Raw genomic sequence first — 27,243 nt, 5'->3', positions numbered from 1 at the left:
ACATAATAAACTATTTTAGGTATACCCTCTCCTTTTTATATTGAAAAAAATGTCATTTTCAGCTCAAACTTGAAAAAAAGAATTCCCCTTCACTACGCTTAACACTATTTTTACTATTACGTACAATAACACCCTATTCTGGAACCCTGTAGTTGCCCCTCATGGCAATATCTATGAACATTCCTTGTTCAAACATACTAATAAACAAAATGCTTGATATATTGATATTACCATTAATACCTGAAAAACCTGTAGGATATTTTTTTATTTCTATTTTTTTTGTTAACCAAATAAAAGGAAAATGGGAGAAATATTCATGATGTAGCATGTATATATATTAATATACACCAGTCATTACCTATTTATTGCCAGATAATTTGATGAAAGATAACACAGTACATTGTCCTTGAATTATAAATGTACTAGACAATAATACATCTATAGGTTATCAGATACATAATAGATTGTAAAAACATAATGGAGACTGGTGTAACTTCACAAGTATCTAAATGTTGCTCCTTAAACAACACCTAATTTGTCAAGTGTCTCCATAATGCCATAATGTTTTATTCTCAACCAGCTTAACATTCTTAGAGCGCATTTGTTTCTAACCTAAACGATGTAAACGATTACGCGGGTAGTCGTTTAATCCATTTGTTTCTTACAGTTTTTGGTCAACGTTGACATCGTTCACATAAACGATGTACGCGCAAAATAGTCGCGTAGTCGTTGATCGTTTAGCGTTGAGACGTGTAAACGATACATTTGTTTCTGCATCTGTCGTTTAAATAATTACGAGCACATGTTGTTTTCATAAAGTCCTGGTTATTTATTTCCCGCACTTTTACCTGTTTGTTTACAGTGCGTGAGTGTAATCTATTTCTGTCTGACTACGCGGGGTCGATAAAGTTTACTAAACGATGTATTTGTTTCTAGCAGCTTAACGTTTACTAAACGATAGTCATCGATGACAAAATTTCGGGTTAGAAACAAATGCACTCTTATACTGTTTGCAAAATAAAAGGATATATTGGGTATACATCAATGACTCAGCAACTCATTGAAGCCATCAAGGGGTCAACATAGAGAGTTCAACACTAATAACAGGTGTCCCTCCACTCACAAGATTCTCTATCCCAAGCAAATAATATCTGTATCCAATGAGAATTGGTCCCGATTGGGATGATAAGTAAAAGAGAGACAAAGATACCAACGGGACATTCAAACTCCTAGGTCAACAAAAAAAACTGACAAGGCCATGCATAGGGCTAAAAAAGGCCAACACGGCAACAGACAAAATAAAAACAAAACACATCTTAGAAAACAAAAGACTGAGCAAAGCATGAAGCAAGTAAGATAGTGAATGATGGTTAACCTTATTGACAGATGTAGATATTCCTTTGTTATCCAAGGGTAGCAACAAAACAAGTATTAGCCTTTCAAAAAGGGCTAAGTCGACTCTTAGCTGATGAAAATGGAAAGTGCTCTCGCTTTGTAGACATATTCATTTACTAGAATAGCCACGTGCATCAATCAACAAATTTTACCACACACGTGAGGTCACACGTTATGAAGTATTGTTTAACGTTGTTGTTTACAAAACTCCAGAAGATTCGACTATTTATAGATAAAAGTTACCTGTGTACCAATATCATGAATATGCATGATTAATGACCAGGCACAATCTAATTGCTAAAATAGAGAGGACAAATCCGATACTCTACGGGATTGAAGGACATTTACTAGGTTTGGATTGTCCTAACCAATCAATAAACTTTGATTATTCACGTCTCGTAAAACTTCCAATCAGGTAGCAAGAAAAAATTCACGCACTGACTGTCCATCGTTCAATTCTTAATATCAACTCCTAGGAGTCGATAATGAACATTCCTTCTCCTGATTCACTATGAACGTTTAAAACTGGTTCTTGTCCTGAATCAACCAACCATCAATTCGATTTATGTGACAAATATTTACAAACATGTTGGGTGACACAAGTCTGTTTACTCATATAAAGTACATCTCTCCTTTCTAACCGAACAACCACATGATTGTCCTCTTTCCCATTAGTGAGTATTCTAACATTGGGTGTTTTACTCACTTTGTCAGCATGATTGGATAAGACAATGACAGCTATTTACTTGAGTTTCGTACACATTCTCTGAGCCCTCTTTTACAGAAGATATGGTAAGTAGTGACCAGCCCCATCATGCCTACACCTGCTGTCAAATAACATGGTAGGTGTGGTCAGTATACACTTACACAGCACCTTATGTCTAACTCACCTTTGTAGAATGATTATATGATTGAATAACAGCTGTGAACCACTGTGTAGTGCCACTTATCTGTAAACTTTTACTCCATTGCCCACTAACAGATATGTTTGGTCAGTAATGACCAGTCCTAACCACACTTACACAACACCTAATGTCAAACTTACCTTAGTAGAATTACTGTAAATTCAGAAATTGCATGAATTTATTATTGCGATGTTGTGATTTAAAAAATGAATGCGATTTTAATTTTTACGATTTTGGGGGAAATCCTGCTTAATTCATATAAAATATCTTAAAATGCGAGTTTAAATTATTGTGTTTACAACTCTGTCACAATTTTGGCAATAATAAAAGCCTGGCGATAATTTCTGAATTTACAGCATATGATTGAATAACAGCTGTGTACCACTAATGTAGTGCAATCTGATCTGTGAACTTATACTCAGTTGCCCACTAACAGAATAGTTGTGGTCAGTAATGACCAGTCCTGACCACAATTACACAACACCTTATATCAAACTCACCTTTGTAGAATGATTATATGTTTGAATAACAGCTGTGTACCACTGTGTAGTGCCCTCTTCTCTTTAAACTTCTACTCCTAGTCAACTAACAGAATAATTGTGGTCAGTAATGACCAGTCCTGATTACACTAACACAACACCTAATGTCAAACTCACCTTTGTAGAATGATTATATGATTGGATAACAGCTGTGTACCACTGTGTAGTGCCCTCTGCTCTGTAAACTTCTACTCTATAGCCCACTAACACTGTAGGTGTGGTCAGTAGAATCTTCTGACCATCCTGGTAATCAAACCAATTCTTGACAGCTTGTCCAACCTGTGGGAACCTCTCTACTGTAGGATGCTGCAGCTGCTCTCCTTCCTGAAGTACAGTAGAAAAATGACTATCAATTATCCCAAGAGTGGAAAGAATTATCTAGGAGTCCTTAATTGTGTTTTTGTAGCAAATCATTGGTGAAATGACCCCTGACTGATAAATCAATTTGCAGGTGGTCTAAGCAATGCCCTTCAGATGACCTACTTAAGAATACCAATAGTTTCTTTGTGTAAACACTTAATAATCAGGTGAAGGAACATCTCAAAGTACTTAACAATGATTCAGTGATTGTAGACAAAGACTGCACTTTAGGGGTATCAAATAAACACAGCATAAAGACCTGCTAATTATTCTGCTTCTATAATCTGATGAATTTGTTTTGTAGGAAAACAATGACACAGTGTTATGTAACAGCTTGGATGATTTTGAATGTTTAAATTACTTTAAAAAGAAAGACATCTTATAATGCAGTATTTCATTTCTGTATAAAGGTGAACTTTTAGGTCGCGTCTTTATACATCTTCATAATAGAATTGTAAAATAATGTATATATAGTTGTCTTGAAGATAGTAATGCTTGTAGATAATTACAAACTGAGAATCATCTTCTACAAATTGTTTTGCCCTGTTAGTTTCATTATAGACAATGTATTTAACAGACCTGAGCCAAGCGACTTTCAGTCTGACTTTTTACAGATAAGTGTCTTGAATACCCTGTCCAAATGTTAAGATGTAGCTATCTAGGTCTATTCTTTAAAATAGCTGTGATTACATTTCTTTTGATTGAACTATCAAATCTGAGACTAATGATGTGTCAATAAGGAGAGTATAGAGGCACATGAGAACTAGTTAAGCATATGTCAATAAGACAATATAGAAGTACATGAGAACTAAGTTAAGCATGTGTCAATAGACAAGATAGAGCCACATGAGAACTAAGTTAAGCATGTGTCAATAAGGACAGTATAGAGGCACATGAGAACTAAGTAAAGTACATGTCAGACAGTATAGAGGCACATGAGAACTTAGTAAACATGTGTCAATACACAGTATAGAGTCATATGAGAACAAAGTTAACCATGTGTCAGTAAGGACAATATAGAGGCACATGAGAACTTAGTAAACATGTATCAATACACAGTATAGAGGCACATGAGAACAAAGTTAACCATGTGACAATAAGGACAGAGGCACATGAGAACTTAGTAAACATGTGTCAATACACAGTATAGAGGCACATGAGAACAAAGTTAACCATGTGACAATAAGGACAGAGGCACATGAGAACTTAGATAAGCAGAAATGTCTGTGTCAAACCAATCTTTAACCAACTCAACAAACTTGTCCAAACATTCGTACAGTATTAGTTTATTACATGTTTAAAGCAGATTTTATGCATGTTTTTAGACATAAATATCTTTTTTATTTTAAATCTTGTCTGACAAGTTGAAGAAACAAGCAGACAAACATGGACAGTAAGAATGATAAATGATATGGTGTACAACATTGTGAATTCTAATTTACATTTATTACAGAATTCATAAAACTTAAGGAGGTGTACCTTCTTTATCGAATTTGTATGAATAGATTCCAAAGGCCAATAACAATATGGATATTTACATTCAGCTAAAAACATAAATTTATGTCTTCATAAATCTTGAACAGGAAAAAAACAAGTTTTATTTGTCAAAGAAAATTCATAGCATTGTTGAGTTCTAAAAAGGTATTGATTTATGAGTGAGATGTTTGTTTGACATTTAAGTTTAGTCTAGATCAATACTGATTTGACAGAATTATGTAATATTAAATCTTCCCCTTACATTATGTCTTTTATTATTTTATTTCAAATGCAAGCCAAAATAGTACTAAGGAACTGCAATTCCTGTCTCTAGCGATCAATAAACAAATAGCAGCGTTATGAAACTGATGAATTTTTCATCTTGTTCTAAACTATAATGTCATCTTTCCAAATTAAGAACGCTAATGCTGGTGACCTACTTTTTTGAATATCAACTTACTTAAGAAATTCTACTTGCATGTTTATATTAAACTAATGGTTCTCAATGTACCTGATGTATATACGATTTAGGAGTATATGCAGGTTTATAGTTATATCAACATTTAGTTATAATTTCATTTCATTTTTTTTTTTATTTTTACAAAATCCAAATGTATTGCTTAATGTGAAGAAATGTCGTTCTGTCAATCAACATCATAAATTGGAACAAAAAAATAAACATTCTTTTTCTTTTATAAAAATTTAAATATTTAGAATAAATACAAGCAACAACCATATAAAAAGGAACTGTTTACAAGTTTTGAGCTAAATGAAGGCTATACTAAGAACAATTAAATGTAGGCCGATTACATATATATAATCTGACAAATCCAACATTGCCAATTATATTGTAAATAATTCATAAATAAATACATGGGCTAAATAAGTAGCAGATTAATGGACTGCAATATGTCACCTAACTATAAAATAAAAGTAACAGTTGTCAGAATGAATGTGTTGTTTTTTATTTAGATAAAACTATTTAGAAATGTAACCATGAATAGTAAATCTATATCAATTCTTTGTCAATCTCTTTTACAGGCATAGACAGAGCTCAAACAAAAATCAATTTATGGATAGAGTTTGTTGGCAAACTTCCACATGAACATTTGATTTAAGATGACTATAAAGATGACCTTGTCACAATCATACATTATTCATATCATCACTGGCTAAACATTAATTAACTTTACTTTTTTAAGTATATAACAGGAAGTAAGTCATGTGTAACTATAATTATAACAGCCTGAAGCAAATTATCCAGAAACATGGGAAAGCTGATTAAAATGCTATTCCCATTACACCAATAAAGTCTCTTATCATTTTGGATGCACTTCAAACAATTTTTTTTCGCAATTAAAGAATTGATTTCATTGCACTTGCTCCCATACATACATTAGATGGAATTAAAAATCTTCAGGCTGACTTAAATTATTAGGTTTTTGTCATTAAAGCTTTTACTATCATCCCACAACCTGTGATAATGTTTCCTGTAGGTTGTTTGAATAATGTAGTAGACATTCAATCATTGTCTGATAAATACAGACTTTAATGAAAAAGAGGGTGGACTGTCATGAAAGAACTGTGGATTACAAATTAGAGGATAAGTTTCACCTTACCATTATAAATAAAATGTATGTCAATGAGACAACAAGACAGCAATATTATAAAACCAAATCTTTTAGGGAACAACATCTTAACTTCAAAAAAAAAAAAATTCCGTTCCAGATTTTCGCCATACCTTATATAGTGGTTAATTTTGATAAAAAATTATTTGATTGATAGTGCTTCAAAAAACAAAAAAACAAAATCTCACTAAGACAAAAACCATAACTGCCCCTAGAAATTAAATGGTTGCTTCTTCTCTGTCTGTCTGAAAAAGCTGATGTTTTTTATATAAATATTTATTTTATAATTTCAGTTATGAATCTACCATGTTGCTTTTCTATACAAGTTCATCCCTACATCTTTTATTTATAAAACTGAAATCCACATATCATATTCAGGAGAAATATTGACCAGAGGCCTGTGAAAATTTGTGTGAACTGGTAATGCATAGTAAAGTATAGAAAGAAATTAAATGAGGTGCTTCCAATCCTAACACTGCTTTTGGTTGAACATTACAAAAATGAATTTAAAGTAGCAATTCATATAAATTATGCTATTACGTCGGTATGTAAACAATACCTTTTAATTAAGTTTCAAAAGCATTAGTGTTTAAAAAATTCTATATTTAAACTTCCATTTAAAATATTCACAACCTTTAGTAATAATGTATTAAAAAGCGCTATTTACCAAATAGATTGTGTTCAAGGTAGAATTAATATTGGACACGTTTTATAACTGAACAAAGAAAATATCTCAAGCACAAATAATTTTCAAGTTAAACTCAAATATTGACATAAGAAGGGAGTATTCAAATGTATAATCTTGATTTAAAGGAACTTAACAAACAACTCTATAAATATAACTATCTTATACCTGTAACCAGCCAGGTAGGTCATGAGGGGAACTTCTCACAACATACATAGATACAAGAAGATAAGGTACGAGTGCCAATGAGACAACTCTCCATCAAAGTCACAATTTATAAAAGTAAACCATCATAGGTCAAAGTACAGTCTTCAACACAGAGCCTTGCGAACACCAAGTTATAAAGGGCCCCAAAATGTATGTCTACTACAAATATTAATGTACCGAAATTTTAAAGGATTTTCAGTAATGACCTCACACAAGATATTACCCTTTAATTTATTGATTTGGATATGGAGATCTATATGGTAAATCCTTCCATGTGTAAAGTTGCCAATTTACTTTTTTGTAAACATGAAAGAAACCAGAATATGTGTCCTTAGGATATTTACTATGGTTCCTCCTACTGCTATTTATACAGTAATAATGAATTGCGAAATTTGGATCAAAACCTTAATTTGGCATATATTTTTTAAAATTTACAAAAAAAAAATGTATGCACAAACTTTCAAGTTGATGTTTATCGTTACAATGTCTTCCTGATTTATTCATTATTTCATAATGCCTATTCTTATCATTAATAATGACTTCTTCTTGTAATAAGAAGTCAAGGCTTTCATGTACTTTTTTGTTTTGTTTTTTTATCATTTTATTTACAATAAAAAAAAAACCTTGCAAGTAGTAGCAAGGGGGACCTAAGGTTTTGTTTCTCTATAAAAACAAAATAAAAATGTGTAAATCAAGAGCGTTAAACCCACAACTTTAAAAGGCGACAGTTACATAAGGTGATAACAAAAATACCAATTATTTATTACACTTATAATTATCTTTACTATTTCACTATACTAACCTGAAAACTTTTTATAATCTTTTCATCAACAAATGCAATCTGCTTGTCCACTAAAAACTCAACTGGTTTTCTTTTACTTGTAGCACAACCAGATCTGTCCACAATACAACGGAAATTCTGTAAACAAAACCTATTATTTTTAATAAATTCAATGAAAGGGAAATAACTCTATCTTAAGAGGTTAGACCAATTTACCTCAACCCTTCAAATCTAAACCTTTCACTGTTAAATGCAGATGGAAAATATTGTTTTTTAAAATTCATATACATCACAAAAAGCTTATAAAAATGATCTTCAAAATCATTGCACTTTTCATAAATACACTCATGTGAAATGTCTTGAGGAATATATTATCAAAACAGTCCATACTATCATGTTTATTTGACCTTGAATGAATGTAATCAAATACAGCTGTGTATTGGGTATGAAAGTAAATATTGATTTCAAACTGTTGCTTAGGAACATCACAGATCATGTCAAATTGTTTCTATTTCTAAACAGATTATACAATCAAAGAACCTGGTATATATCTACAATAGGAAAGTGAGAACTCACCACATTTAACAAAGAATACAGATATACATTATTTGTCTATACAAATTATTCAACATTTACATACAGATAGGTTGTTTTTGTTGAATATATAATAAAGGTTCATTGCTGAGATACATAAATAGATCTCATTAGTTAATACAACCGATATACAGCCTGAGTAGTTAATACTGAAACATAAGTTGATGTCTGATCTCCACATTATGTGTTGATATACCAGGTAAATAGTATGAATTGTACAGGTGGTAATCAAAACAAGTTGCTACACCTAGTGTACACAGAGAGATGGTAAAGTTTGCAAAAAGTTAAAAATTTCATGTGTCTGAAGAGCTTTAGCAATGGGAGAATAAAAGGCTATTTCATGGGAAGACCAACAACAGTTGCTTCCACTTGCATAATAAACAGCATGTCACTAGTACTTGTTTCATCTTGTAACATCATGAGGAAATACACACAGTATACAACATAAATGCTACATCCATAAACAACATGAAATTTCTACACGTGTGAACAGCATACAATTACCACACTCGTTGAACAACATACAATTGCTACACTCAGTGAACGACATAATATTGCTACACTCAGAGCAAACATCATGAAATTGCTACACTCAATGAACAACATACAATTTATTCTCTCAGTGAACAACATTCAATTGCTACACTAGCGAACAACATAATATTGCTACACTCAGTGTACAACATACAATTGCTTTACTCAGCAAACAACATACAATTGCTACACTCAGCAAACAACATACACTTGCTACACTCAGTGAACGTTATTCAATTGCTACACTCAGCAAACAATATACAATTGCTACACTCAGTGAACATTATTCAATTGCTACACTCAGTGTACATCATACACTTGCTACACTCAGTGAACAACATTCAATTGCTACACTCAGTGTACAACATACACTTGCTACACTTAGTGAACGTTATTCAATTGCTTTCTCAGCAAACAATATACAATTGCTACACTCAGTGAACATTATTCAATTGCTACATTCAGTGAACAACATACAATTGCTACACTCAGTGAACGTTATTCAATTGCAACACTCAGTGTACATCATACACTTGGTACACTCAGTAAACAACATTCAATTGCTACACTCAGTGTACAACATACACTTGCTACACTCAGTGAACGTTATTCAATTGCTACACTCAACAAACAATATACAATTGCTACACTCAGTGAACATTATTCAACTGCTACACTCAGCAAATATACAATTGCTACATTCAGTGAACAACATACAATTGCTTTACTCAGCGAAAAACATACAATTGCTACACTCAGCAAACAACATACACTTGCTACACTCAGTGAACATTATTCAATTGCTACACTCAGCAAACATCATACAATTGCTACACTCGGTGAACAACATACACTTGCTACACTCAGTGAACGTTATTCAATTGCTACACTCAGCAAACAACATACAATTGCTACAATCGGTGAACAACATACACTTGCTACACTCAGTGAACGTTATTCAATTGCTACACTCAGCAAACAACATACAATTGCTACACTCAGCGAACAACATACAACTAGAGGCTCTAAAGAGCCTGTGTCGCTCACCTTGGTCTATGTGCATATTAAACAAAGGACACAAATGGATTCATGACAAAATTGTATTTTGGTGATGGTGATGTGTTTGAAGTTCTTACTTTACTGAACGATTTTGCTTCTTACAATTATATCTATAATGAACTTTGCCCATTAGTAACAGAGAACTATATTTGGTAAAAATTTACATATATTTACCAAATCAATGAAAATTGTTAAAAATTGACTATAAAGGGCAATAACTCCTTAAGGGGTCAATTGACCATTTAGGTCATGTTGACTTATTTGTAGATCTTACTTTGCTGAACATTATTGCTGTTTACAGTTTATCGCTATCTATAATAGTATTCAAGATAACCAAAAACGGCAAAATTTCTTTAAAAATTACCAATTGGAGGGCAGCAACCCAACAACCAGTTGTCCAATTCATCTGAAAAATTCAGGGCAGATAGATATTGACTTGATTAACAATTTAACTTCTTGTCAGATTTGCTCTAGATGCTTTGAATTCATAGTTATAAGCCAAAAACTGCATTTTACCCCTATGTTCTATTTTTAGCCGTGGCGGCCATCTTGGTTGAATGGCCAGGTCATCGGACACATTTTTCAAACTAGATACCCCAAAGATGATTGTGGCCTAGTAGTTTCAGTGGAGATTTTGTAAAAGATTACTTTGATTTATGAAAAATGGTTAAAGATTGACTATAAAGGGCAATAACTCCTAAAGGGGTCAACTGACCATTTTGGTCATGTTGACTTATTTGTAGATCTTACTTTGCTGAACATTATTGCTGTTTACAATTTATCTCTATCTATAATAATATTCAAGATAATAACTAAAAACAGCAAAATTTCCTCAAAATTACCAATTCAGGGGCAGCAACCCAACAACCGATTGACCGATTCATCTGAAAATTTCAGGGCAGATAGATCTTGACCTGATAAACATTTTTATCTCTGTCAGATTTCCTCAAAATGCTTTGGTTTTTGAGTTATAAGCCAAAAACTGCATTTTACCCCTATGTTCTATTTTTAGCGGTGGCGGCCATCTTGGTTGGTTGACCAGGTCACGCCACACATTTTTTAAACTAGATACCCCAAAGATGATTGTGGCCAAGTTTGGATTAATTTGGCCCAGTAGTTTCAGAGGAGAAGATTTTTGTAAAAGATTAATTTAATTTATGAAAAATGGTTAAAATTGACTATAAAGGGCAATAACTCCTAAACGGGTCAACTGACCATTTTGGTCATGTTGACTTATTTGTAGATCTTACTTTGCTGAACATTATTGCTGTTTACAGTTTATCTCTATCTATAATAATATTCAAGATAATAACCAAAAACAGCAAAATTTCCTCAAAATTACCAATTCAGGGGCAGCAACCCAACAACCGATTGACTGATTCATCTGAAAATTTCAGGGCAGATAGATCTTGACCTGATAAAGATTTTTATCCCGTCAGATTTCCTCAAAATGCTTTGGTTTTTGAGTTATAAGCCAAAAACTGCATTTTACCCCTTTGTTCTATTTTTAGCCGTGGCGGCCATCTTGGTTGGTTGACCAGGTCACGCCACACATTTTTTAAACTAGATACCCCAAAGATGATTGTGGCCAAGTTTGGATTAATTTGGCCCAGTAGTTTCAGAGGAGAAGATTTTTGTAAAGATTACTTCAATTAACGAAAAATGGTTAAAAATTGACTATAAAGGGCAATAACTCCTAAACGGGTCAACTGACCGTTTTGGCCATGTTGACTTATTTGTAGATCTTACTTTGCTGAACATTATTGCTGTTTACAGTTTATCTCTATCTATAATAATATTCAAGATAATAACCAAAAACAGCAAAATTTCCTCAAAATTACCAATTCAGGGGCAGCAACCCAACAACCGATTGACCGATTCATCTGAAAATTTCAGGGCAGATAGATCTTGACCTGATAAACATTTTTACCCCATGTCAGATTTGCTCTAAATGCTTTGGTTTTTGAGTTATAAGCCAAAAACTGCATTTTACCCCTATGTTCTATTTTTAGCCGTGGCGGCCATCTTGGTTGGTTGACCGGGTCACGCCACACATTTTTTAAACTAGATACCCCAATGATGATTGTGGCCAAGTTTGGTTTGATTTGGCCCAGTAGTTTCAGAGGAGAAGATTTTTGTAAAAGTTAACGACGACGGACGACGACGACGGACGACGGACGACGGACGACGACGGACGACGGACGACGGACGCCGGACGCCAAGTGATGAGAAAAGCTCACTTGGCCCTTCGGGCCAGGTGAGCTAAAAATGTACAATTGCTACACCCAGCAAACAATACAAAATTCTACACTCAATGAACAACATGACCTTAATACAATTAGATAGCAATACAAAATTCTACACCAAGCAAACAATATAAAATTGCTACAAACAGCAAACAATACAAAATTCTACACTCAGTGAACAACATACAATTTATTCACCCAGCAAACAAAACAATAAATTTCTACACTTATCAGTTAACATCATAAAATTGCTACATCCAAAAATCAGGTAGACAGCAAAAATTGCTACCCCCAGTAATAAAAAATATATTGGTTCATCCAGTAGACAGCATAAGACAATAACAATCAAAACCAAGGAGTAAACAAAGACTCACAAAACCAAAGGACATTTACATCAACAGTTATAAATAATAATTAAGAAACAACACGATCTCCCCCCAAAACTGGGAGTAAAATCAGGTGCTCCTGAAGGGTAAGCATTTTCTGCACCATATATGGCACCCGTCGTGTTATTTCTTTGTTCAGTTCGGTAATAATGGAAGGTTATTATGACTGAGGAAGAATATCAGATATGATTTCTGACACACTTTTGTCATAATGACCAATCAGCTCATGATGGCGACTGTAAAATTTCTTGAGTGATGACCTTAATTTGATTGATTCATAGCCCTGTCTTAGCAACTTTTGAGAAAGCAGTATCTAGCTAGCTCTAGAGTAAAGTATCAATTGAGACACATATATACTCCATATGCTGGTGCCGCTGGGATGTTGCTACACAGAAATGGAAAGTTGACTATAGGAAAATTAAAATCATCGTGTTCGTCATAAATTTTGGTATTCAACCTACCATCAGTAGTCATTTCGAGAAAAAGGTCTAAATATGAAGCAGACTTATCTGTGTCGGTAGTAACTTTAATTTCAAGTTCACTTGGATATATTAAATGTAAGTAATCACTGAATCTATTATTATTAAGAGACAGCACATCATCAATATACTGAAAGGTGAAATTAAAAGACTGGGCTAATTTCTTTTCAAGCCCTGGGATAAATTCTGCTTCATGTGAATATAAAAAAAAAAAAAATCGGCAAGTAGGAGCGCAATTGGTACCCATTGGGGTTCCAATAGTCTGTTGGAAGACCAAACCTCCAAATTCAACAAATATGTTGTCAATTAAAAAGTCCAGCATGGCAGTGATATCATCATCAGTATATTTTCTCCTGGACTCTGTATGATTTTTCACAAAGTAAGCTGAATTTCAGCCCAAAACTAGATATTTAAAACGTCTAGTGCCCTTTTTGTTAAAGAAACATCAGCTGACAAGTTCTTTCAGTCGAACTTTAAGTTTAGTATGTGGAATAGTGGTGCTAAACCAAGGAAATAGCATAAATTTATACACCCAGTAGACAGATTAAATTAATATACTGCTAGCCTACACTCAGTAGACAGAAAACAAGAATGTGTCCATAGTACACGGATGCCCCACTCCCACTATCATTTTCTATGTTCAGTGGACCGTGAAATTGGGGTCAAAACTTTAATTTGGAATTAAAATTAGAAAGATCATATCATAGGGAACATGTGTACTAAGTTTCAAGTTGATGTAACTTTAACTTCATCAAAAACTACCTTGACCAAAAACTTTAACCTGAACTTTGCACTATCATTTTCTATGTTCAGTGGACCATGAAATTGGGGTCAAAACTATAATTTGGCATTAAAATTGGAAAGATAATATCATGGGGAACATGTGTATTAAGTTTCAAGTTGATTGGACTTCAGCTTCATCAAAAACTACCTCGACCAAAAACTTTAACCGGACGGACGAATGGAGGCACAGACCTGAAAACATAATGCCCCTCTACTATCGTAGGTGGGGCATAAAAATGTTATTCCCTGAAACAGCATAAATTGCTACACTTAAGTAGACAGAATAAATTGACATACATGTTCACCGTCAACAGCATATGGGACAATATCCCTAATGCGCCTTGAAATGAGGAACTCAAAAGTCACGTGTAAACAAAAAATCTCTGTGTAGTGATATTTGACACATTTCTATGATTAACAAATGACTGAGCTGAACCATTTGTGTTAATTTAGAAAGTCAGGGGTTTCATTATCTTTCATGTTGACTGGTACTTTCCACGTTTCTAGGTGGTACTTTTCAATTTATTCCATGAATATCTTATATAAAAATTCCAACATTTAGGCTGTACTTGTCAATAGCATAGGAGGGTAAAAGTACCGGGTACCGCCTCCTAATGAATGGCCTGGAAAGTAAGGGAACACAGAATAAATGTTTAAAAACTATGGAGCCATTAAATGTGTTCAAAGTATTAAATTTTTAAAGAACTTATTGTGTCAAAAATGGGATTTTTTACCATGAGGAGCCACATCGCAAAAGGATACTCGGGGTTTGCTAATTTACGGAAAAATGAATCACACTTCGTACCCCGAAAATTTAACCACATGTGTAAAAATGTCTCAGCTTCGAAACAAGCCATCATACATATACAAGTTTATGATATGGGCTGAGCAACAGAAGAAAACGTTACCATTACCGCCTATGAAGAAACAATTGCGCATATTGCCCCATCTTCTAACAAAAGATCCAGAGATATCTTAAGATGATTTCACCTTGTACACCACAGAAAATTGTGAAAATGATGGTTAGTATTTTTTTATTTATACCTAGTTATCATAAACAGTTTAAGATAAATATTATTGATAAAGATCAGCCAAAAGGCAATGAAATTTTTGCTTTTAAAATGCATTACTGGCACGGGGCTGAACACTTGATTTAGGCACAATCATAACTTTGTTTACCCCCGAGAGATCCGAAAGGAATTGTTTATTTAATTGAAAAAGGCAAGAAATAACTTACATGTAATATTATTAAATTGTAAGTAAACATGACACAATATAGTCTTGGTTATGTAATTATCACTCTGGTCTACAGGAATAACTGACAATCAAGGGAGATAACACACTTCACACGAGTAAAGTGAGATACATCATCACATGTGCTTTTATCCAATGATTTGACCCTGGTCAGTAGATATCATATGCAAATAAACAGAAAACAAACATGTACATGTATTAACCCTTTCACCGATTGCTGCCCAGACAGAAGCTACTCTGAGACGATAGCTTCCCTGGCAACTTTTACTCAAGTGGGAGATCTTCATAGTAAATGTCAATAAAAACTTGTTTGTAGTTATTTGTGTATTTATTTCATTCACTAACACAATGTTCACAGTTTTGTTTATGTTTTGATAATTTTTTCTTCATAAAATATTCAAATTTTCAAATTTTCGGCATTATTTATGTGAAATTCTCAAAATTCTGCTTTTTGACCCCAAATCATAATTTTTTAACCCAAAACGGCAAAATTTTGAAAAAATTTATGAGGCTGTACAAATTCCTCACACTGAACGATGTCCATTCCAAGTGTTTTGTACATAAAACGACATTTTATGTCAAAAAAGTATACTAGTTTGGCTTCAATTCTTCCATATTCTTTCAAAAAAAATGTTCCCTCATTTCAAATTCTCGTAAATTCCGTAAATTTCCTTCGATTTTGACAAGGCTTTCAACAAACGGAAGCGCCATATTTACACTTTCATCCGGGTATTCATCAAAGAAAGATAACTCATGTTTGCACTGTTTTGAGCGGGAAATATAAAAGATGTATTCTGATCCCGGTAAAACGGGACTCATTGTCAGCTGTCTGAAGCGTGAATCCCGGTAAACCGGGACTCATCGGCGAAAGGGTTAAGAAAATCATGAATTACTATTTTTAATACACACGAGCAAAACACTAGATATTGACATTTCTCAGTGAAAAGGGGGGAGGGTCAAACTTTCTTGAAAACAATATTGCTATTCAACTATTAAGCTAGTTAGCTACTACTCATTGCTTCTAATATAAATGGCTTAAATGAAGGTGGCTAAGCAACAAGGGAGAAGCTTTTTTCTTTCTTTGCGATAAAACTTTCAAAAGTTAGATTTTTCTCTCTCAATAATACTTACCGGTATGTATTTAAATTAAATGATAACACAACCTGAGTAAATTTTTTGTCTTATTTCAGTTCCAGACATATCATTACTTTTTTACATGAGATGGCAAACTAAAGGTTTTAAAAAGTCCTGAATAACTGGTAAGCATTTTGTTTTATTAGGCAAGCTCTAAATTATTTATTTATGGTATTTGTGCAATTGAAATTACAGTCGGTATGTTAGAAATATGCTAATATGAAAACTGTTGCTATGGTCTTGATATTAAATGAAAAGGCTTGGTTACTGATCTTTTCGACTCGATATTTCGAGTTAAATCTTGCGGAAACTGTTTCCCATGTAACACTGCAAACTATATTTAGCACTATTTTGATCTGTCGTTATTTAATGACGCCATAATACATGTGATGTCACAATGTTTCCTTTAAAACCTCATGTGGATTTCTCACTGATAAAAGTTTTCACTGAAATACATGTAAAAAGCCTTTTTTTCTCAAATAGAATTATGTGAAAGGACAAGTTTTGAAAATTTGCTCTTCATTGCACTCTAATTACAGGATAAGAATGAATTTCTCAGTAGTTTCGAGTGGTTTCCAGAGTATCAGATACCAGATGTGCACCAGTAAGAATAATTATTTTGGTGGTTTTTTTTTATAAAATCTACATTTTTGCTTAATTTCTCTATCAAAATGCACTTTTAGACACAAGAAAATGTTATGGAATGCTTTAACAGGGTCTGTGTATTGTAATTTAAGGTTATCATCAGAAGTTTTGTCCTTGTTTTGAATAGTGAAGGTATACTGGAAGAAATTAATTATACATACACATTGTATTAAAAATAAATGAATATAGCGATAAACGTGTCATTGCCATATAGTGCTGAAACGACTTTATTTTTTTTCAGAAATGGACAAAAATACACAGATTTATTCAGAATGTCATACCGATGAAGATCACCTAAAAATATTTGGAAAAATCAGAACTATGGATTTCAATATGGGACAATATCCCTAATGCGCCTTGAAATGAGGAACTCAAAAGTCACGTGTAAACAAAAAATCTCTGTGTAGTGATATTTGACACATTTCTATGATTAACAAATGACTGAGCTGAACCATTTGTGTTAATTTAGAAAGTAAGGGAACACAGAATAAATGTGTAAAAACTATGGAGCCATTAAATGTGTTCAAAGTATTAAAATTTTAAAGAACTTATTGTGTCAAAAATGGGATTTTTTACCATGAGGAGCCACATCGCAAAAGGATACTCGGGGTTTGCTAATTTACGGAAAAATGAATCACACTTCGTACCCCGAAAATTTAACCACATGTGTAAAAATGTCTCAGCTTCGAAACAAGCCATCATACATATACAAGTTTATGATATGGGCTGAGCAACAGAAGAAAACGTTACCATTACCGCCTATGAAGAAACAATTGTGCATATTGCCCCATATATTTGTTGACCTAGTAGACAGAAAAATGTTATACCCTGTAAACAGTATAACACCCAAGGACAACCACTGAAATACATTCAAAAATTGATGTGAATTTACAAATAGATAACAGAGGACACAATTGCACTATATATCATATGTATATAAACATTATCATCCATGAATATCACAAAAATGTTAAAGTGGTTGCAGAAAAATATGGTTATCAACTGAATTTTTGTATTGATTTCAAATCTTTATTTATGAAAATGTGTTTTTGATAGACCAACATAAAATCTTTTGACAAGGAAAACCATTTCAAAATTGCACCAACTCATTTTTATGGTTAAAGGCCCACAACTCTTTACACATCATAGCACAGTTTTTAACAAAGAAATCACAGATTCAATGTGTTTTTAATCAATTTCCATACACCATAAATAAGCCTTAACAAACAAAACAGAAAATCTTAACATAACAGAAACCTTATAATTTATTTTGAAATTCTCCCCAGTAAAGGTAATAAAATAGGTCAGTCATCTCATCAATCAATTGGAAGTGACATTTCTTTATACAGACAAATTACCAATGAGAGCCCAGGAATGTAAATCAACTCTTCACCTCTTGTTGTCTATCACAAAATCAATATTACTTTAAAAATCTCTATCCATTAGGGGTTAGGCAAAATCAATAACAATTTAATTTACTTTCATTAGGCCCTGACAACTTGTCTGCTTCTAGAACCATGTGTAATGAAGACAAAAAGCATTCTGAGGCATATAACTTGATGAGGATCTTAATCTCACATGTTTTTGTGTTATTCTATCTGCATCTTTCAGATCAAACTGTCATTTCAAACAAGTTAATCAATAAATTGGAATTTCCCACAAGTCAGGCTTTAACAGTGTGATTTCTCATATTTTTATCAGTTGACAAGACTTGTCTGATCTAATAGACTTTATTCCTCTAAAAAAAAACTCCAGGAAAAGAACAATCAATCAAAAAAATAATAACTTTTGATACATAATAACTTATTACTTCCTGTTTGAGTGAGCTATTATTGTTGATGAAAATTGAAATTCCGTTTTTATGTTAACACAAGGTGGGTGGAACTGTGGACTTAAACAAATGTCTCCTCTTTATCTATAGAAGTCATACTAGTTATAAAGAAAGGACCAAACAAACACAATATAGTACTCATATGTATTGTCTAGAAAATTAGACTACATATAATATGTTTGAATGATCAGAATCAGGACAGTAGTTTTTGATATGTTATACAAATAACGATATGGAAGGGGCTATACTCAAGGGACAAAACTTATGCTCTACTAAAAAGCTTTAATGGAGCAGTGGGAAACTGACCCATTTTATACTAATTGTAAGATGGGGTTTTGGCATAACCAAATCTTCAAGGAACATGAAAATGTCCCATAAAAATCAGCATTTTTTACCAAAATCAACAGTCAAGGTCACATCGAGGTCATGATTGCATGTGACACATTGTCATATTACAATACACCTTTATACTAAATATCATGAAGTCTAGATCTCTTCTCATAACTAGAAGACATAACTATTTTGGACATTTCGTTTCTGATTTTTTTTTTATTAATCACACAATTATACTAAAATAAAGTTTGCAAAACCCTCTGGCAAATTTGACCTTCCATGCTTTTGTCTGTTTAGAACGTTCAGGGTTTAATGCTCTTTTGGTGAATGCTTCAAAGAGACAACAACATGACAAGAACCAAAAACATCCAGAGCCCACTAAAAATAATATAAGCATAATAATTTTTTTACAAACCTTACTTAATTTCATATAATGTTGAGGTAATTTGTATGATGCCAATACTATATGAATTAACTATTTCAACACATTTTGAAAATTGTTTAGTTTATAACAATTCATCCTTTTTTTATGTGTGTGTTTGTTTGATTATTTTGTAATTTGGAGGTGGGGGATCTCCACCCTTCCTATCTACCTCTAGCCAATGTGAAATAAACAAAGACACCACAATACACAAAGATACAGTAAAATTCAGTCTTGAAACTTTTCATTAGCCCTTCCCCTTTTACTGTGATGCACTACCATTAATATTTTCATTTGTAAATTATAAGACATACAAAATATCCTCATGAAAATGACCTCACCCAGCCATCAACAACACCTGGTCGAAACCAACCATCAACACCTGACTCCTTTTGAGTTTTGTAATCACCAGACATCAACACCTGACTCTTCTGTGATCACACCAGCCATCCACACCTGATTCTTCTGTGATCACACCAGCCATCAACACCTGACTCTTCTGCGATCACACCAGCCATCAACATCTGACTCCTTCTGATCACACCAGACACCAACACCTGATTCTGTGATCACACCAACCAATAACACCCTACTTTTCTGTGATCACACCAGCCAACCACACTGGACTCCTTCTGAACACACCTGATTCTTATGATCACATCAGCCACCAACACCTTACTTTTCTGTGATTACAACAGCCATCAACACCTGACTACTTCTGATCACACCAGCCATCAACACCTGACTCCTTCTGATCACACCAGCCATCAACACCTGACTCCTTCTGATCACACCAGCCATCAACACCTGTCTCCTTCTGATCACACCAGCCATCAACACCTGACTCCTTCTGATCACACCTGACTCCTTCTGATCACACCTGACTCCTTCTGATCACACCAGCTATCAACACCTGACTTCTTCTGATCACATCAGCCATCAACACCTGACCCATTTGATCACACCAGTCATCAACACCTGACTCCTTTTGATAACACCAGCCACCAACACCTGATTCTTCTATGATGGCACTAAGGATTTGATCGCACCAGCCATCAACACCATACTTTTCTGTGATCACACCAGCCATCAACACCTGACTCATCCTTACAACACCCCATAAACAACGACAGACAGCAAAGAACTACTAAAGTTCAAGACATGTATAATAACACATCCATACAATGACACCACCCAAACTATTTTGGTCACATAAACAAGTTGTTTTGAACAGGGGTTTGGACAAAATCCTCAAAATCAAATGGCTATGTTCAAATTCAGAAAATATAACTTGCATTTGCACAGAGTTACATGTATATCATAACACTTACCAAAGCTGGCCAAAATACGGTTTCTTTTGGTTCCTCAGGGTCCTCTCTCTCTGCCCAAATTACTGTATGTTCAACAAGAAATATTTGGAAAATGTCATGAACTCGTACCCACTCTCTTCTTTTCCAATCTTGATTATCAAATTCAACTAGTATCTGTAGAACAATAAAAATAAGATTAAAACAAATCAATACTGTAACATTTATATGGAAGAAGGAAGTAGGCGTCTTTCTACAAATCATTAATTACTATGCAGCAGAGTGTTCTACCAGATGTTTTATTCTGTTTTCTTGATGGTTTAAAATCATGTAAGCATCTGAAGATCATGTAATTAGTGTAACTATCTAATTTTCTGAAGAATCTGTTTCATGCACTTATTATATATTGCTACTAAGATTTTATGTCCACAGAAATACTACATGCATAGTCAGTTGTTAAATAGGTTAATGATTATGAATATAAACCCTGATTTGTATAATACTGTCAGATACCCAGAGGTTTATTTTTCATATGCTAGTCCATATGGTAACAGTTCAAACATAAACATTGTAAGTACTTTGAGATTGCTTTCAGTACCTACAAGCATCATCATATAAATCACACAGTTTTGTTCATTTCTTATATGCCTTTTTCTACATTTGTACTTATTATCATGAAATATCTGATAACTGACTAGTAAAAGTGCATTTAAATATAAATAATACATTATTCATGCTTAACCATTTTTAATGCACCTAAACATTGTTTACTGAACTTAATGGATTATTCTAATGCATGAATTCATAATATAAGTATGATGTTATAAAAATTTAGAAATCAAAAGTTCTGCACTTATTTTACATGTAGTTAATTCAAGAAGACCTGTCGGTGACCTTCTGCTGTTGTCTGCTCTACATGTATGGTTGGGTTGTTGTCTCTTTGGCACATTCCCCATTTCCATTCTCAATTTTAATTCAAGAGAATTTCATTTAATGATGAGTCTATGCCAATTCTCTGATTGCTTGAATTATTTGACATTTCAAGAAGTAATAATGTAAGTGATATCAATGACTTATTAACAAAGAACTGGAGAAATAATGGGATTTTCAATTTTTTCAAAGAAGGTATATATACTAAGTTTAAATTTAATTGCTACTACAGAGACATGCCATAATAGTTTTCTCTTATTATCCAACCAACAAGGAATCCATAATTAACTAAATCAAAACAGTCACTTTTACTTTTAATTGTAGTAACTTAAAGGTCATGAACTTTGAGACCTTGGAAGTAATTATGATGTATCTTACAAGAACTATTTACTGAAGTGAATCTCTATATAAATCTACAGAAGAAAACAGATACCTGCTGATTAATGTGGAGGTATAAAAGTCAAAATATTTATGTCTACATCATAAAAAAATAAAGATTATTTCTGAACATAAAAAAGTAAAGTATAGCTGATATTTACCAGAGCAACCAATTAACTCTCTCCACTTGACACATTCCAGACTTAATTAATAAGATCCCAGATGCAAGTAGATATTATTAGACTAGCGTGGGAAACAAAACAGTACAACAGCAATCTTACCACATCCCATTATTTCACATCAAGTTTTCAAATTTCTAGTCCAGAACAGAGAAGCATTATGAAATGCAACCAATCAAAAATATTTTTATAAACAGAATACAAATAGGAAATAGGAGAAATGTAAAACAATTTAATACTTAAAAGTACCCACAATACTATTCATTGTCTGCATGCAAAGTACAAAATCATCCTAGGACAAGACTAAAAAATCCTGAAGTCAATGAGACTATCAAGAATAAAAATACAGTGAAAGTAACTGTTATTAAAAACTACATATTACTATACTAATAAAAATCCCTCTTGTTTTGTTTATTTTTTGTTCATCTCACTTCAAATTCCCATAAAGGTTTAAGTATTGTAAAGCATGATAAAACAAGTTATAAATTTACATACAAAATACAGGTCTTGTACAAATGAATTTACAAGAAATGCACTATTCAGGTGACAACAATAATCATAAATGTCCCAAATAAATGTTGTGTGATGTATGAGTCAAGTCTAAAATGTATATTCAAAGGCTATATTTACACCATGAAGTACTAAATGAACAAAGAAAATAACAAGAAAATAACCTGAATCAGTTAGAAAAGTAGGCAAAATATTCAGTTGTGCGTTAAATTCAACAACTACTGTCTACATGATATAAGAAAAGAAAATGCGGTATGATTGTCAATGAGACAACTCTTCATATCATATATCTTTTTTGTTTGTTTTTTGTGATGTATCATGTAAAGTATTATTTTATTTTTCCCATATATCAGTGCATGTTTTTTTCAATTATCTAACTGAACTTTCAAAGGGTTTTATATTGTACTGCAATTACTTTGTTTATGATCTAAAGTTTGTATAAAAAGGTGGACCCAAAAGTCAGATCTGGCTGTGAGGTAATTTCTTTCACTAAAGTTATAAACAACTTCATGTTTACTGAAATAAGGGAGGAAACTCCAGCAGTTTTTTTTTATCAGATAAAAATATGCAATTACAATAATACTTTTGTTACAACAAAACCTGCACTGAAAATTTGATATCAGTGATAGCTTTTTCAGTCATGTCTTTTGTTATACCCCAAAATTGTTTGCATTATAATCTTAAAAAAATCAGCCATTTATTTTTCCTCAAGGCCAAACAAAAGAAACTGTTTTGAGATTTCCCCCTGTATTTACAATAATCAATTTCTTGGTATCCAGCCAATCTTAAGTGTTGTGACCTGAATCAGCTGTAGAAAGCTTTTCACAGCAAGAATACACTTGTTACAGACACATATAAGTGTGTACCATCAATTATGAATATCTCAGATTCTAACTGGCAGATTAACAACATAGTAAAAGGAAATCTGAATAGATTTGATTCAGTGTGCATTTCATAACTATGTATTATGCAAATATCTAACAGGTATACATACATACATCAGACCTTTTATTATCTTTAAATATTATGTTATAACTGGGTGTTTTAAGCTATCTTAGCAGTAACAGGTTTGAAAATTGAAAACTCTTATTTTCTGTAGGGCTATTTGTTAATGTACATCTATATATAACATATCCCTTTATTCAAATCAGTTAAGTACATTGTAGTAAATAAAATAGCTGTATAGAACCAGGAAGTTATCAGGTCTCATTGCCAAAAGCACATCCCCAAGACAAAGATCTACTGTCAAACAGGAGTAGCATAAGAAAAACAAAATGACAGAATAAGTGTTAACTTACTGTGTATTCAGTATTATTCGTTGGATACCAATTTTTGTGGATTTCATTGGTAAAGGTGAACCAAGAAATTAAAGGTTCAACGAATAACAAATTATTTATATGCATGTATACAGACTTCAGCAAAACCATGAAATTAAATATCAACGAACATGCAAGTTTTCCTAAATCCACGAAAAATTGGTACCCATGAAAATAAATGAATCCACAGTATTCCTACACATAATACCATAACAAGGACCTGTTACTGGCAACTGTTCCTACATATAATACCATAACAAGGACCTGTTACTGGTAACTGTTCCTACACAAAATACCATAACAAGGACCTGTTACTGGCAACTGTTCCTACATATAATACCATAACAAGGACCTGTTACTGGCAACTGTTCCTACACATAATACCATAACAAGGACCTGTTACTGGTAACTGTTCCTACACATAATACCATAACAAGGACCTGTTACTGGTAACTGTTCCTACACATAATACCATAACAAGGACCTGTTACTGGCAACTGTTCCTACATATAATACCATAACAAGGACCTGTTACTGGCAACTGTTCCTACATATAATACCATAACAAGGACCTGTTACTGGCAACTGTTCCTACATATAATACCATAACAAGGACCTGTTACTGGCAACTGTTCCTACATATAATACCATAACAAGGACTTGTTACTGGTAACTGTTCCTACATATAATACCATAACAAGGACCTGTTACTGGCAACTGGATCAGCCAATCCTCTGAATGTAGAAATCAGGATTTAATCATGACCTTCGAAACTGATTGGCTCTTTTGATATACATTTTAGAAATAGTGTATATGATACATGGTAGGATAGGCCAGATATAAGGAAACACTTGAGCAAAGAAATGCAAATGAAAGAAAATAATCTAATACCTAGTAACTTTTGTTCTCAACCTGAGTCAAAAGTATTGTCACAACAAAATATTTGCCTTTATAATCATTTTTCTATGTGTATCACATTATTTGTTATACCATGCATTTCTCCAATGTGACATCTGTCACTTGGTTTTGAATCTATGTACATTTGTAACTACTATATAATTATATCACAAAATCTTCTACTCAGTATATTTATATAAATATATGTAATGCAGTCTTGCTTGAAACTCATTGGTGTTTATTCTGCATTCATGAATAACAACTGTTACATTTTATTTTGTTTGTTCTTCAAATATCTGTTGTTTTATATTAAAGCCAAATTTAAAATCAACAATTTAAACACTCTCTTCTGTGATTTTATGCCTTTTTAAATTTTTGTAAAACACCACTTTTAAGCACCACATTTAGGCTATTTTGTGGCGGCCAGTTTTTATTGGTGGAGGAAGCCGGAGTGCCCAGAGAAAACCACTGACCTTTGATAGGAAAACTGACAATCCTAGTCAATTAAGATTGGAGTCAAGTGCACCCACACGAGCAGGGTTCGAACTCACAACCTCAGTGTTGACTGGCTAGTGATAACAGTAGTAACTAATTAAACCACTCGTCCACCAAGGCCCCTTTTTCTGTGAAATAAAACACAAGTCAAGGAAGTACAGAACTTCACCCATGTGAGCTCCTGAGTAATCTTTTAACAATTTCTCTTTAGGTCTTTCAATATAAACAAAACATTTTTTTAAAGTGAAAAACATAAAGAATAGCTATATGCATATGAAGGCATACATTTTACTGATAACATAGGTGTACTAAATTGTATAGGAAGTACACAGTATGCCCAGGTTGAGCATGAAAAAGTCTTCAAGGTACCGGTACATATTGAAATATTGGAAGCCACTCAAAGGAGTAAGTCGAGTAAGACCCCTTTTTGGCCCCAAAATATAGCCGTTTTATAAAATTGTTCAAAATGTAAACTTTTAGTAATTTTTAGGAAAGTACAATGCTTCTGCTACATAAATATGGGCTATTTTTGACAATATAATGCACATATATCGGGTACTTAAGCATCATTAAGTCATGCTAAATTACTGAAATCTTCACAATTTTAGCATGTTTAGCATTTTAGTCAAATCTTAGACGGTTTCCGTCTTAAATGAAAGTGGCCGCATTTGTGTTCATTCTTAATATTGAAATGTTGAAAAGTTGTATTTGATGATAATATATAAAGGTTGAGGATGGACACGGATGCAGCCACTTTCATTTTTGACAAAAACCATCTGAAAAGTGACATTTTTAGGCATATTTGATAGATTTTTTTAATATTTAAGCTTGAATCGGAGTGTTTTTAATGACTCAATTAGTTAAAATCTTTCACATAAACTAATTGATTCAACTGAAATAGACACTTAAGTATTTAAAAAGTGTCCAAAATCTTTCATCAGGGGAACTTGAAATTTGAAGCCAAAATCGGTCTTGTACCGGACCTACTTCTTTGGAGTTATGGATTTTATTCTGATTAAAGAGTTTACAGTGACCTCCAAATTAAATGAAGCCTTCCTCTATTAAAAAATAAATGATATATACATTTAGTAAGCTTAACTTAAGTTAACATCTGACAAATGAGTAAACAAATGTTGACATTGTTGTAGTGAATTTATGTTTCAAACAGCTTTTATTTATCAAATATCAGGTTTCTTTTATTTTTCTTCTTTTTTTCATTTTAATAAGTTTTTATAAAAATAAAAAATAAACAAAGCTAAACCTTTGACCAGAGTTCAATCATTTTTCATGGCATTTTCTAGAAAGTGAAAATTTTCAGTTGATAACAAATTTAATACAAAAATACAGTTAAAGGGAGACAACTGCTAATAAACTTTATGTCAAACAATCAATAATACAGAGTTTGTGTACATATGTAAGTAGAGTAGTGTATCATTGTAGTAGATAAAGGTAAAACACACCTGTAATGGTAAAAGCAATGTTGTGAAGTCAAGCACAAAGATTTTAATCCAAAGTAAAAACATGGGTATATTTCAAAAGATGTATTAAAATATTGA

The 27,243-nt window shown here is 32.9% G+C and overlaps 1 protein-coding gene across 2 annotated transcripts in view; it reads right to left on the bottom strand.

Annotated features, from left to right (window-relative positions):
- LOC143071767 (uncharacterized) overlaps window positions 1–27,243 on the bottom strand; it is a 104,110-nt gene that overhangs the window by 53,532 nt on the left and 23,335 nt on the right. The window contains exons 2-4 of one of the 2 annotated variants that reach the window (XM_076246333.1): window positions 21,007–21,159; window positions 7,998–8,114; window positions 2,957–3,163 (exon numbers count right to left, since the gene is read on the bottom strand). In XM_076246333.1, the coding sequence (XP_076102448.1) occupies window positions 2,957–3,163; window positions 7,998–8,114; window positions 21,007–21,159 (477 nt within the window). Of the gene's footprint in view, window positions 1–2,285; window positions 2,360–2,956; window positions 3,164–7,997; window positions 8,115–21,006; window positions 21,160–27,243 lie in introns of those variants that run through there. The other variant, XM_076246334.1, reaches the window with a different exon arrangement.

Source organism: Mytilus galloprovincialis, chromosome 4 (genome assembly GCF_965363235.1).
Source record: "Mytilus galloprovincialis chromosome 4, xbMytGall1.hap1.1, whole genome shotgun sequence".
NCBI lineage: Eukaryota > Metazoa > Mollusca > Bivalvia > Mytilida > Mytilidae > Mytilus > Mytilus galloprovincialis.
Note: the sequence above shows the minus strand (reverse complement) of the source record. Positions and strands in the feature narration are given on the sequence as shown.